The following is a 15,784-nucleotide window of genomic DNA, read 5'->3' as shown; positions in this document are numbered from 1 at the left end:
TACATCTCTAATTTTTAAGACTGATAGGAGTAAAGATAACTCTGACGAAGTAAACCGTGTTATGTCGCATGTGTCGCACTGGTTTACAGTTAACAACTTACTTTTAAATGCAAAAAAAACAAAGTGTGTCGAATTTATCTTACCAAATGTAAAGAATATTGATAAAAATATAATGATAAATGGTGAATCACTAAAAATAGAGACTTCCACAGTTTTTCTGGGCGTGACCTTGGATAATAAGCTACAGTGGGGTGCCCATATAGATTCACTAGCGGGTAAACTAAGCTCGGCTGCCTACGCAGTCAGAAAAATTAGACAGATTACTGACGTTGAAATAGCTAGGCTAGTTTATTTTGCGTACTTTCATAGTGTTATGTCCTATGGAATCTTGTTATGGGGTAAAGCAGCTGATATCGAAACTATATTTATATTGCAGAAAAGAGCTGTACGGTCAATATATAAACTTAAATCACGCGAATCCCTCCGTGAGAAGTTTAAAGAAATAGGCATACTTACTGTAGCTTCACAATATATTTATAACAATATAGTATTTGTAAGACAACATATTAGTCTTTATACACAAAAAGTGGACATAAACAGTCGACTTACAAGAAATGGTCATAAATTAGTGTCATCTGCATATCGTCTGCGTAAGGTACAGGGATCATTTGTGGGATTGAGTATACGCTTTTATAATATGATTCCTAAGGTGATTTTGGACCTGCCAATGCACAAGTTTAAAGAATTTGTTAAAACACATTTATTAGAGCGAGGTTACTATACAATTGATGAATTTTTTAATGACAAGGTTGCTTGGAAGCATCCGGCTCCGCTTTCAGCTCTCACAAGATAGAAAAATGAATGTTAAAATACAAAATGTAAATTGTTGATGTTGGAAAAGAGCAACTGCTGAGTTTCTTGCCGGCTTCTTCTCGGTAGAATCTGCCTTCCGAACCGGTGGTAGAATCACTACAAACAGACAGACTTGACGTTTCAAAAGTGCTTATATTAGGCCTACTTGAAATAAATGAATTTTGAATTTTGAATTTTGAAATGACAAATACATGCATCTAACTCATTCCGCTCCTACAATGGAGTTGATTGACAGTGCATTCAGGGATGAAGGAGGAAGCGACATCAGATGAACCAAACTCGTTTGAATAATGCAACGTGCAGGAACAATCTGATGCCTGTCTAAACGGTGATGCATGCGCGCATTTAGATTACATTCACGATTCAAACGAGCCGACTGATCTGTCCATGGTGGTATTCGATAAATCCAGAAAAGGCAAAATACAAATTAATCTCTCAATTCTCAAATGAAGCACCTTTTTTTTATAAAATAAATATAAGTCCATACGCCGTCAATAAACAAAGGACACATAGAAAACGGAATATCTATACTCCTAATAAAACTGTAACTGGAAGATTTCTGTACATTTAATATACTTTGAAAATTTTGACCGGGGGATGCTTTATAATCGATACTGAGTCCAAAACGTCAGATCTATACTAGCTTCTCGATTCACTCATACGCAGACGAAGTCGCGAGGGTCCGCTAGTAATTAAATAAAAGTATCCATCCCGTTGAAAAGTTGTGGAACAAAAGGATTTTATTATGATAATACCCTTCGACTGCAACCGTCGTCAATACCCCCAAGACTAAGGACGAAGATATGAGGTGTGTCCTAACCGTGATGACACATGGTTCTGAAACTTGGACAGCCTTTCAGTAAGTCGCCCACCGGAAAAAGTTCGTAGACATAGCCCAAAAAGACAGATATGAATATGGGCTACACGTGTTCTGGAGTGGAGACCGCGCACCGGAAGGCACAGTGTGGAACGACCTTCCGCCCGTTGGACAGATGGCCTTAAAAAGGTAGGGTTACTGGAACTATATGCAAGGTAAGGCCCAGAAAGGTGGAGGACCGTGAGTGGTGGCAAGATCTTGGATAGGCGTATGTCCAGCAATAGACGCTTGCAAGCTGATGATGAGCACCCCTTAAGCTTGGTACATACTATTTAAAACTAGCCTTGAATATTTAACATTGCATCAAAGCAACAACATAATAATATCTACTTACACGAAAAAGATATTTCAATTCTTACAAAGTGCCTAGTACTTAATAACAGATTGACAAAAAAAACCACGCAGAAACGGTCCGAGATGCACTTAATGTATTTTAATCCCTCAATGGAATTGATTGACAGCACGCAAGATGGATCTGAGATGAGATTCTATATGATCGGTATGCTCTCCTTTATCTTTTTAGATTCTGAGATTATCTTTTAAACCTATATCTACTTGTTTTCTCAAAAGTATATAAGAGTTATATTGTTTATTTTCTACAAATTAAAATTTTTTTGATCATCATCTTCAGCGAGATTAAATCGTTGCTGGGCTTTCCTGTCGTTAAATTTCAATTATTTTCTTTCTGTAATACAATTTTTTATTAAGTTAAGTGAAGTTAGTAATACTACATCATCATCCTCATCAAAGAAGTCCGTTGATTATATGAAGTAGTAGAACTTTTCATGACAGAGCTCGTCCGGGGAATTACTACTGCCACGCTTATATCAGCCGCAAAGCAGTATTGCCGTTGCCAAGCAGCATAGTGTTCCAGTCTGAAGGGCGTTGTTGCCAGAGTAGTTACAGACATATGAAGCTTAGCTCCTGCGCCTCAGATCTCAGGTCACACTGCGGTAACTTGCAGGACGTGTCCCTCGCATACCCTAGGAAGTGTTACTCTGTTTATAGGCAATGGGGTTTCACTAAAACAATTATAACTATGAAAAAATATATAAAGGCAGTAAATAGATATATTATAGTGTTTCTGTGGCTTGTTTTACTGAAAATTTTAATTTCATATTATACTTCTCTACTATATGCAGTTGACGCATGACTATAAATTCCTAATTTAGCTTAAATATACGGCTCGCGTTCACGCAATATTATCATAAAACTTATTGTTCAGATCACAACAAAATGGGCAGCCATAAAAGAAAGAACCAATAAAGATTTTAACTCAGCCATATATTCAAAGATACTGGTGTTACATGCATATCCTTTTAGAATCATCTTTGGCGCCCTGACTAAGCGTATCCCACGTACGTATACTTAGTACTTGTTTTGACCATGCGTTGCTATAAAAGCTAGGATTTTACTGTAGCCCTGACATTGCCCTTGTAGCCTTACTAGATACTCGTCGGAAGGACAATGTTGAAGGTTCTTGCTTTAGTAATATTTGTGTGGGGGTGCAACGCCTGGGCGGAAGAAAGCCTTCTTATAAACAAGCTTACTGACAAAAACGCAAGGCAAAAGAGATTGTTATGTAAGTAGATTTTTCTTAATACCAATTATTTAATTTTTATTATTGCAACCAAAGCTTTTTTCAACAATGTTTAAATAGAAAAAAAATCGTTTTAAATTATCCGAAAGGCCTTCTCCCAATTGGTCCAGCTAATTCTCCAATTTTCCTGGTTAATATTATTTAATTACTAGCTGTTGCCCGCGACTTCGTCTGAGTTTTTAATAAGTAATTTTTCAATTCACATAGTTACAATATCCTTGAAGAACTGTGTGACCAATCTTAGCTCCTTCTATCACTTACAAAGAATATTAATTGTTAAAGGAAGAATCGAAATTGCATTGTTAGTTGATTCATACGCTAAAGATCGAAGAACATTTTTAACATTTTTTATTTAGTCCTACCACTGAAGTCCTCATAAATGTAGCTGCAATTATGATTTCAGTATCGCTAAGCCTCAAATGAGTGGTTTACTGCTGTCCGCTGAGGAGTTCTGTCCTCTATCTCCAACCACATTAAACACATATTTTAACCTCTATAGTACCAAAATAATTATTTAAACCGGTTATCATATGTCGAAGTTATGGTGTAAAATCGTGAAAAACTCTCGTCCGCTCTCAACCGAGCTTAATGTCGGGATAAAACGTATCCCTTATTACTTCTAACACTTCCAAGAATATGTGTACAAAGTTTCATGAGGATCGGTTAAGTAGTTTTTGCGTGAAAGCGTAACAAACAAACTTACATTGACATTTATAATATTAGTAGGGATAGGGATAGGAATAGGGATAGGGATTAAGAACGTTTAAATAAAATTTAAGAGTTCTGAAATCGAAGTGTCTGCAACAACTTACAGCGTTTTTATTTGAACAGACAATATTATATTATTAATTCTATTTCACGGCAGATAGTGGTCCTGTTATGTTAGGTAAGGTTAAAAACATGTTATGTGAAATAATATAAAATCTTAACCAAACCAATTATTCCAAATTACAAAATTTAAATTCAATAACTCTATAAAAAAATTTTTATCCTGTAGGTAGAGCCAACGATCACAGTAATTAGTTAATATCACTATATTATCATAACTCCAAATTGGATTTATTTATTTTTGTGGAAAATGAGTAAAATGGTACTAGAATGGTATAGAAATCCGCTGTTTTCTAGAATATCTGTTGTCATCTTAGGTTCTTTATTACTCATGTAATTTGATATAATTTTATAATACGTATACCGATAACATTAGCGGACACTGACCGCAATGCATCTTTCATGTAAACCAAGATATATTGCTTCGTAATGAACGAAGCCGTGACCTTTTCCTTTTCCTATCATTTTGCAAATCCACTGCGTAGCGTATATGGATAAATTATTGCTTAGATCGCACTCCCGATATCAGTGTACGGCGTCCAGCGTATTGTCGATCGGTTGAATCTGGAGGATCTTGACACATTGCGTTCTTGGTGATTAATTACTGACCGCAAGATAGAAATGCATAAGTATTGCATACTTTTTGGTCTTATAATTTTAACAATAAAAGCTTGGATTAAAGCCTGGAACTATATGAATATTTTAAGGATGTTAATGATGATCTATATGAAAATATAGATCATCATTAACATCCTTCCCATTGATTCTTAGAATAATTGTGTTTTAATCAGTGTTATTATATTATTACTATGGCGGGAAGAACGTTATAGTTTAGTATAAAATGCTCTTTATCGTAATAAATCATAATATTTTTACAGTTTACGATGGTGAAGGACAGTTAGTGAACACTTACGGAAATTCTCTTTACCACTACGGCCGAAATGAGCAAGAAAATTTATTCCACTGGACTTTCTTAAACAACTTTTTAAGCCCTATTTTCGTAAGTTCAACTTTTTATTTTACATAATAAAACTCCAATTATGTATGTTTTTTTTAAATATTTGAAATTGAATCTGCTTCGTCATCACATTGCGTTCGATTCTCGAACCCGGAGCTGGTTGGCTGGTATTATTTTTTACATTATGACGTTAATTGTCACAATTAGCCGCCCTAATATCTTTCCACCGTACGCCTGGGTCCAATCCGCATTATGGAAAATCCGACACCGTTTCTGATATTCACCAGTTACCGATCATATATGTTAGTGGTACGAGACCGTTATGAAATAACAATTTCTATATAAGCCATAGGGCTTATGCTGGACATAGGTCCAGCAGTATGCGTCCATCATTTAAGATAATGATAACTCAGACAAAAATTCATCATTATATCAACCCATTATCGGCCCATGACAGGGCCCGGGTCCCCTCCCACAATAAGAAGCGGTTAAACCGTAGGCCACCACGCCGGCCCAGTGCGAATTGGTGGACTCTAAACACCTCATATATATACCAAGGAACAATTAGAGGTGCGTGATGGGATTCAAACTCGGCGCCCCGAAAGTGAAGTCTAAGTCCTGCCCACTGGGCTATCACCGCCGCTTCACCGGATAAAAAGTACCCCACTAAAACTTCATAAGTATCTGTACACACGTCATAAAACATGAATTTATTCTAGCCAACTGCAATAGGAAGGACATCGATCGCATACATGGTACCAGTATCAGACGCAGTTGTACAGCAGATTAACAAGGATCCAGTGTATCAAAACAAACTCCTCATACTGACATATAAAGACCCACTAGTCGAAGTCAACCCTCTCTGTTCTGGAAGAAGAGCTCAAATACCCTCTACTAATCTATGCAGCAACTTCTTAAACTGCTGGGATGGCTGGGCGTTTGAGCAGGAGTGCCCAGCTGGTTTAATGTTTTCGACTGAAGGCTATTGCGATTATCCTCAAAATGTCAATTGCAACAATAGGAAGGTAAAAGGTGAGTTAGTTGTGTATACCTTAATTAGTATATTGGCATTAAATTTTAGAAATATTACTTATAAATATTATTAAAAAAATTAAATGGTTTTTATCCACGTTTCTAATACAAACAGCTTAGGTAAGGAACGCCCTCCCGGCATATAATATTTTCTGCAACGTTTAACTTGAGTACTTTCAAGGCAAGAGTAATTAAGCGTTTCTAAGCAAGCACACTCCTATATAGGCTTCATCATTGTTCTCTGTAAAGCATAAAGCACCGACCCATTTGATATAAAAAGAGTGTGTGTACTTATGTACACGCGTTAGAAGTTATACTTCTTTGGCGTATGGAAAAAAAAAACTAAAATGCTGTAGTGATTAACGATAAATATTAAAATTAATCAAAAAGATTTGATTTAAATAAACAAAGTTTTATTAACATAATAATATTTATTTATTCACACTGTTTGTACTGTTACGAAACACGTGTTCTAAATATAAAAATACTAGAATATACAACTTGAACGTAGTTTTTATGCCACCTAGAACTAACTTTACGATGTAGAATTCAGGTGTCGGTGCGCGCGCATCGTAAAAATTCACTCTCATAATTTTTCTCCATCGCGCCAAAAGAAGTATAACTGATAATCTAAGATTGGTGCTTTCAAATATTTTATTCCGTTTTATTTTACTTTAAGCTACTCGTATGTAGTAAAAATATGTTATATTTAATATTTTTTAAATAAACTTTTCACAATTTATCTGTTTTGACGACCTCATTGGCGTAATGGTAAGTGGTGTGGTATTATAAGCGGAGGACCCTGTTTCTATGCCCGGCACAGTCAATTTGGGAATTCATAATTTCACAATGAGACTTCGGCCGTGGCTGGTTAACTATACTTATGACAACGACGTGCCGCCGAGCTATTTAGCATTCCGATAAGATGCCACGTAGAACGTTTAGTACTTTACGTTAAGTACTAATTTTAAAAACCTTATCCGTTGAGGATAAGCTTTTTGAAACGAGTGTTTAATACTGACGACCTTATTTAGGTTAATACAAATAAAGGCAACATAAGCCTTGTGAACTGTATGACGTGATTACTGCCAAAGATGGGCAGCGAATACCTTATACGATAGTAAGAGCCACTGATAAAATTATAGTGATTATTAACCTGCCCTTTGCCCGCGAATTTGACCACGTTTTGGTGCTTTTGAGGGATAAAATCATAAAATTCCATGATCATTATAACTTATGAGGATGATTATCAAAATCGATTCAGTGGTTGAGCCAAATATAGGTAACAAACCAATAAATAAAGAGATATGCACATATTTACAAGTAAAGGTAGTAAGTCGGGGATAGGTATGCTTCCATAACATTACATGTTATGCAAAAATTACAATCAAACTCGAGGCTCCCTACTTTAAAGTTCACAGCACTCACCACTGCGCCAGCTGAAAGCATTTTAATCTGGGAGCAAGTTTGGTTGAATTCAAATTCAAATATAAGCCTTATATAACGGCTTTGTATGCCTGCAATTTTATTAGTAATTCTTTATTTTATGTATTTTTTAATGTTTGTGTGCAATAAAGTATTTCTTCTTCTTCTTCTTCTTCTTCTATAATATGCACTTTTGAAAGACAAGTATGTCTGTTTGTAGTGACTCTACTCACGGTTCGGAAGGCAGATTCTACCGAGAAGAAGCCGGCAAGAAACTTAGCAGTCTTTTCCAAGATCATTCTACAATTTATCAATCTTGTGCAAGATGGAAACAGAGCAGTTAACTTCCGAGCAACCTTGTCATTAAGAAATTCATTAATAGTGTAGTAACCACGATGAATTAAAAATATATATTGATACTTTTTATAAACTTTAAAAAAAAGTAAAGTTAAATCTAATATCATTGATATCAAGTTATAAAAGCACATACGGAGCCCGACCAAGATTTATTAATAACTCCTATTCTTTCATTTCAGAGCCTGTTAGCCCGATGTGCAGCAAGGAATTTGAGGCTTTCCGGAACAAAGTTGACTGTAGTGAGTTTTTCGTATGCGTCAACAGCCTCCCAGTCCGGTTCAAGTGCCCCGTCGACCTTGCCTACAGCGAGGTAATGTATCCGATTATGGGCATTTAATGAAATCACCAGTATATGGTAAGGGAATAAATTCTGATGGAACGGTTGATCCTTCTTTTTTGTTGAATGAATGAATATACTTTTACTGCACACCACATAAAGTACATAGAAAAAATAAATGTATAACAAAACAACGTATACAATTTGGCGGCCTTATCGCTTCATAGCGATTTCTTCCAGGCAACCAATGGCGACGGTAAAGAACAGGTACAGAAAATAGTTAGGTGGTGCATATACAGTGGCGTGCATAGAGGGTATGCACAGGGTATGCAGATTATATAAAATCATAAAAATCTCCAGTACAAGTTATAAATACTTAAGGGTAGGCTTTTTATAACACTTAGAATGCCTATCATTGAGTTTTTTATTACTCGTACTGGAGATTTTTATGATTTTATATAATCTGCATACCCTGTGCATACTCTCTATGCACGCCACTGTGCATATATACCCATAAAATTAATATTTCATTACTTAAATATGTACATATAATATATAAAAACAATATTTATAACTAAAGAAAAATAAGTAACTTCAATTATATATATAATATATAAAAATTTATAAATTTATATAATAGATTAAACATGAAACATAAAAAATTAATTAATTTAATTTTATTCCTTGTGTTTAAAAAATATATTTCAAAGAAGGCGGTAATATATCGTATACTAGCTGTTGCACGAATCTTTACTGTTTCGGTTATTTAAAATCCCACTTTAGTTTCTCGGGATGAGAAGTATTCAATTTCTGTTTCCAGGATGATAACTTTATCCAGGCAAAATTTTTGTTGAGATCGGTTTACCTACTCAGCCGTAGATAGGTATAAAAGTAAATATGCACATATTGCGTTATTTTACTGACTGTGCCCGGTGGCCCGCGGTAGCAGTGCTGCTTTCTGACTACACCGTAATAAATCATTTGTTTTTTTTTTTTTTTTAATCAAACAGCTAGCTCCAAATATACAAACATAAACAATCTGTTTAGCTCCACAATTCTTGAGCTTCTTTTAATATGTTTGAACAAACTGCTGTGGTTGCGCGTATAAAAAAATATTCTTGCTCTTAGAGCTTCAATAATCGTCTCCAATGATAAGCTAACAACGTATACGCGCATAGTATTTTACCAGGATAAAAAAATACCTATTAGTCTGCGGATCTACCTATATGCCTCCAGGATTTCAGTCTATATCCATGTAAAATTTCGTCTGAGACCATTGTGATGGTTGAGTTAGGCTAAACAAACACATGGACACATTCCAGCTTTCATAATGTTATTAAGGATGTCAAAGTTTGTATTTTAGGACGTTTTCTTGACCTTACAATTTGAAATGCAGCATAGCTTTACCCCCAATTAATAACATAGGTACGATATTTTTATTATGTTCTTACAATATAGCTATAAGTTAATTCTACGCTGGAGTAGTCGTGGGTGGAAGTAAGTAAACAATATATTAAGATTGCATGAGTATTTGTGAAAGGCAAGGGTCCTTGAATTAATATTTCTAAGAAAATTATCATATGATTCTTCGAGACACGTTTTGCGAATCACTAATAGGTACATACTAATATAGCGTTTTCTCACCATAAAAAGTATGGATAACGCCCCTTGTTTATCTGTAACTCATATATTATGTACCAAAAATTATTCTGCCATAATACCCACTTAGGCATATAACTATATCAAAATCGGTGAGGTGGTTTTTGAGTCAAATCATAACAGACCTAAACAAATACAAATCAAACCTCATCTGCGTCATCTACTCTTTGTCATTGGATTAAAAATCCTTACTAACATTATCAATGCGAAATTTCGTTTTTTTGTCCTTCCTTTACGCCCTAACAAAGCAACCACTCAACTTATACAAACGGGATTTGTAAACAAAACCGTAATAAACGTAGACTAAGAACGCATGAAACACCTGATAATACTATAAGTGAACAGAGGCGGATAAATAATTACGAAGAAAATTTGTCCTGTACGAATAGCCACCATAAACTTGGTTAAATAGCTCACCTGAGCTCAGTCTTGCATCGCAGTCCGTTGCGACACAATGCGTTGACACTGTTTGATAACATTCGAAGAACAAATCCACAAAAATGTATACAGTAATTTTTCTTGCAGTTATGTGTGCTCTATCTTTGTAACTTGTCTTTAAAAGACTTGCTCAGCATGTTTTGCCGTCATGTCGCTCTCGGTTAATACTACATATAATACCTATCAAACGGTAAAGCCTACTAACCCGCAGTGGAGCATCGTAGAGAATCTAATCTCTAAATCCCTGACTTCTACGAGATAGGAGAGCTAAGGAGATTCCGAACATGGATAACTTACAATCTAAGAAAGATATTAATAATAATTAAACTTATTACTATTAATATAACATGCTGGCATTTATTTATTTACATTTTTGACGATGTTAATATATGCAAAACTTAACATATCATTGTTTCAGGTTTTGGGTATTTGCGACTATCCTGGGAGAGTTGCATGTAATTTTACTCAATTGATTACTCCAAGCGCGCCCTCTAGCGTTCAAACGACTCAACTTTTTACCGAAGCAACTTCAACAATAACCCCAAGTGAATCCAGCACGACCGCTGCTTCGACAGCTGCACCTATATCAAATCAAAATAGGGATAAGAATATGGTGATAAATAAATACGAATACAATACGCAAAGTAAGTATCTACTCATATTCTCAATAAAACCAACCTTAAAAGACCTTTTATGTAATCATATTATTATTTTAATAATAGCCATCGAACCTTGCAGACATCGTCCTACCCTCATCACTATTATCATCATATCAACCGATTACTGGCCCACTACAGTACCGTCTCCACCGTGATAAGGGAGTCACGTAGTCCAACACGCTGGCCCAGTGCGGGTGGTCTCAAAACACCTTTAAGAACATTATGGAGAACTCTTAGGCTGCCAGGTTTCCTCACGATGTTTTCCTTCAACGTTGAAGCAAATGATATTTGAATTGCTTAAAACGCACAGAAGTTTGAAAAGTTAGAGGTATGTGACGGGATTCGAACTCGGCCCTCCCGAAGTCCCACACACTGGGCTATCAAGGCGCCTACCATAAAAGCAGATAATTTATTATATTTATTAATTATTTATGTACCACTAATTGTGATTGTGAACATAAGATACGTGAAGTACATGAACATAACATACATGAATTTAATCAAATTTTGGAAACATACCGACAGAAGCGCCACCTACCGGGTTCAATGGGGTAATGTAAAATAACAAAAATAGACAAAAAAATACCGGCTTCGACCTCAACATGGTTATTGATAATTTCAAAGTATGGCAGGCTTAAATCTAAGGATTTCAATATTAAATAATACTCTGCTTACAGGTTGGTCATCAACACACGTTGCCGTATCGCGTCAAGATGCAATCAGACAGTTGCAGCTCGGAAAAATCGCGCAAATTAGTGTCGATAATTAATCAATTTTATGGAATTTCCTCGAATGAGCTTGACCAGTATTGCTTGCTCCCAGTATTTTCGAGCCCGTTAAGGCATCTTGTACTATAAGGAAACGGGCTCGTAACACTTTTATATTTACGTTTTAAAAAAACGCGCTGTCATACATAAGCTTTTATAGGAAACTTGTTTTGTGCCTAATATTTTTTTTGATGTGCACCGAGACAAAAAGATAAGTGAATAAAGAATTATTTGCATTGCATCATGTTTTATTTTTGATTGTAGTTTTATCAATTGAATAATATTAAGTGTCGATTTTGTGTATTTGCCGTGCTGTGATGGCAGATTAGAATACAGCTGTCCTCTTTCAGCGGATTATGTACAAGGGGACAAAGGGAATATAACGGAGTGCTGGCAGACTGTTTTTATGGGCAAAACCTCCGCTTGGAGGGAGAGTCCAGCTGTGGACTTAAATAGTTTTTTGTTCATTCCATGACTACCAAGTGGATAGCATATCAACAAGATCATGAATCCGAATCCTGCCAAATAATCGTTAAATAATAGGTTAATCGTTAATTTAAAACGAACGAAAAAAAATCGCTTAGACCACCATCGTGTTTTTGATAGCACGATATGCCATCAATCCCGGTTGTATTACGACTAAAACATGATTACTATCAGTTGAGACTTGCAGTAAACTAAGCCCACAAAGCCGTGTTGGTGCAGCGCGCTGGGACTCAACATTATATTCTACTCTTCAAACACCTATGCCTAAATAGTTGGCAACACATGTTTGCAAAGTTGAGAAAACGTTTCGAAAAGGCCTTAAAAAAGCGGTCATACTCAACTCAACTTTACTTTCGGGGAGCCGAATTCGAATCCCACACATTCCCATACGCACCTCTAACTTTTCTAAGTTATGTGATTTTAAGTAATGAAAATATCACATGCTTCAACGGTGAAAGGAAACATCGTGAGGAAACTGCATGCATGAGAGTTCTAAATAATGTTCTCAAAGGTATGTGGAGTCCACCAATCCGCACTGGGCTAGCGTGGTGGACTACAGCCTTAACCCCTTCTCCAGTGGCATGCACAGGGTTTGTGACCAGGGTATGCAGTGCTTTCGTGCATGTATGAAGTGCACGCCACTGCCCTTCTCGTTGTGGTAGGAGTACCGTGCCATGTAGTAAGCCGGTAATGGGTTAATGTGATGATGATGATGACCCTTACATCCTTGTAATAAGGTCCTCTTAACGAGCAAGTGGTATAATAAAATTGGCTGTAGGTATAATTAAAATTTGTTACCCCACTGTCATTGTGGTAAGACTGTGCGATTAAATTTATTTGGTTGACTACAGATTTCCAGACTTAGGTAATATTTTTATCGCACAGTCAATGTCACTGTTTTGACACAAGCATTTGTAGTAATATCATTTTGGTGGTATAGGCTTTTTGTGACAGAACTTTCTGCCGCTAAGCAGCATTGTTGCAATACTGTGTTCCGGTCTGCCGGTGTAATTACAGGCACATGATTGCTGGACACAGAGCGGCATTTTGCAGGACTTGCTCCTTGTATGCCCTGTTCAGTGTTGCTCTGTTTATAGGCAGGTTTATACTTGCCATCATTTGGCCATGTGCTTGGTTCGTCAATTAATAATGTCAAAAAAAGCAGAACAAAATTCAATAGCAATTTCTCGACCAATTATTATTATCGAAGTTAACTCAATTATAGAACTTGATTTGCCAACACTTTAAAAAAGGTTAATCCATCTTCAACGGTATTTAGTCATGTTATTTTACTGCAACAGCATCAAAACCTTTCAGTCAAGTTTTATTTAATTTTTAATATTTTATTGCTAAACAATGATATTTCTTTATCCTACTAATATTATAAAAGTGAAAGTTTGTTACTCAATCACACAAAAACGGCTGAACGGATTAAAATGGAATTTGGCATGCATGTAGCTTTTGACATGAAGAGTACATAGGCTACCTTATATTTTGATTCCTTAAGTAGTTCCTGAGGTAAAATTGAAAATTGTATACGAGCTAAGCCGCAGGCAGACAGCTTTGAAATTTGGTAAGCATGTCACCTATGCTATGGAAAAGGACATGTACTTTCTATACCAATCTCTCAAATGCTTCAATTATGAAGTCCACGCAGACAAAGTCGCGGGCAGAAGCTAGTTAAATATATTTTTTTCCAGACGGTAAACTTTGTGAAAGCGAAAGTTACTTTTAAAATGATAATATCTGCTATCATACGTACATTCGAAAAAATATATTAATTTCTTAATTATTAATTACATTCAGTACGTACTGAGGAGCCATTTACAGATTTTTTTAAAGTTCGGTGATTTAACCTAATAAGTGAACAATCTTATGCCCAAGAATATCGATAAATCCCATAATATTGATCTATATTTAAGAAATGTTGATTAACTGTAGCTAAAAAATCTTAATTCAAATCTTTAATCTAATGCCGGTTTTGACTAAACCTAGGCATCGCCTAAATCAAATGGTTTATACGATATCTATAGAAAAAAAAACATTATACAAACTCTTAGGCGATAACTATTGATGAACAGTTGATGTATGCCTTGCGTTACTTATTTAGGCCTTGCCTTGTTTTCGTCGTTAGTGTCAAAGTCAAAGTCAAAAATATCTTTATTCAAGTAGGCCCACAGGTGGCACTTTTGATGCGTACATAAGAACCACACGGTAGTGAGATGATGGCGATAACCACATTCGTAAACTTAAAACTAAAGCTACGACGGTTCCAAACGCGTCCTGGTCTAAGAAGAAGCCCACAACAAACTTAGCCGGGTGTTTTTTTTTTTTTTTTTTGTTATCACCATCTCACAATGTCATTTTAAATTATTAGAAGAGCAACCTGGTTAGAGCAATAATTTACACCCAAGCTTTTTTATCGTTTACGTAGTCCTTTATACTATAATAGGACTTTTCTATAAGCTTACGTTTAATACAAACTTTGAACTTTTTAAGAGACATCTCCAAGATGACAATTGGTAGTTTATTGTAGAATTGTATGCAATTTCCTTTAAACGTATTATGAATTTTATGTAACCTAGTATATTGCACTGTAAGTTTATTCTTACTTCTAATGTTTAAATTATTGCAGTCACATTTTTTCTTAAATTTAGAAATGTTTTTATGAACGTACATTAAATTTTCAAATATGTACTGACTATACACTGTCATTATTTTAAAATCTTTAAATGTATCTCTCAATGACTCTCTCGGACCCATTTTGTAGATAGAACGAACAGCCCTCTTCTGCAGCACGAAAATAGTGCTAATATCAGCAGCATTACCCCAAAGTAAAATTCCATATGACATAATGCTGTGAAAGTAACTAAAATATACAAGTCTCGCATTTTCTACGTCGGTCATATGGCGTATCTTCTTTACCGCATAGGCAGCAGAACTAAGCCTGTTCGATAAATTATTTATATGAGGGCCCCATTGAAGTTTAGAATCTAACGTTATTCCTAGAAAAACTGTCGTATCCTCCAGTTTCAGTTCCTCATTATTAAGTAGTACAGTGGTTTTCACGTGTTTAACATTAGGTAAAGTGAATTTTATACACTTGGTTTTTTTTCCGTCAAGAACCAAATTGATAGCTTCAAACCACTGTACCACTTTAGCGAGAGAGTTGTTTACGTCGTCAAAAGCTAGTTCACGTCGATTTATTTTAAAAGTCAGTGATGTATCATCGGCAAACAGAACTATCCCGTGTTTGTCCTTGGCAAGGTAAGGAAGGTCATTAATGTAAATAAGGAACAGAAATGGTCCTAATATAGACCCCTGTGGGACACCTATTTTCATAACTGATCCATTAGACCGTTTTCCATTCACGTCGACTTTCTGAATTCTATCGCATAGATAGTTACTCATTAAGTCTAGAGCTACACCCTGAATTCCATAGTGGTGTAGTTTCCTAACTACCGTTTCGTGTTGAACACAATCAAACGCCTTAGATAAGTCACAGAACACACCAAGTGCATCACGTGACTCCTCCCAGGCTTCAAATA

General features: G+C 35.7%; 1 protein-coding gene across 1 annotated transcript; it reads left to right on the top strand.

Moving 5' to 3' along the window:
- Positions 1-3,217: 3,217 nt before the first annotated feature.
- On the top strand, positions 3,218-11,752 carry LOC120623455. The gene is made up of 6 exons (XM_039889489.1): positions 3,218-3,332; positions 5,057-5,178; positions 5,856-6,168; positions 8,130-8,260; positions 10,743-10,968; positions 11,661-11,752. The coding sequence occupies exons 1-6, from the start codon at positions 3,218-3,220 to the stop codon at positions 11,750-11,752; spliced, it is 999 nt and encodes a 332-aa protein (XP_039745423.1).
- The last annotated feature ends 4,032 nt before the right edge of the window (positions 11,753-15,784 follow it).

The sequence above is a fragment of the Pararge aegeria genome, chromosome 4, assembly GCF_905163445.1.
Source record: "Pararge aegeria chromosome 4, ilParAegt1.1, whole genome shotgun sequence".
Lineage (NCBI taxonomy): Eukaryota > Metazoa > Arthropoda > Insecta > Lepidoptera > Nymphalidae > Pararge > Pararge aegeria.
Note: the sequence above shows the minus strand (reverse complement) of the source record. Positions and strands in the feature narration are given on the sequence as shown.

Coding starts and splice junctions, on each gene's coding strand:
- LOC120623455 (XM_039889489.1), top strand. CDS start 3,218: ATGTTGAAGGTTCTTGCTTTAGTAATATTTGTGTGGGGGTGCAACGCC. Junction 5,179..5,855: donor ACTTTTTAAGCCCTATTTTC/GTAAGTTCAACT, acceptor AATTTATTCTAG/CCAACTGCAATAGGAAGGAC. Junction 10,969..11,660: donor ATACGAATACAATACGCAAA/GTAAGTATCTAC, acceptor CTCTGCTTACAG/GTTGGTCATCAACACACGTT.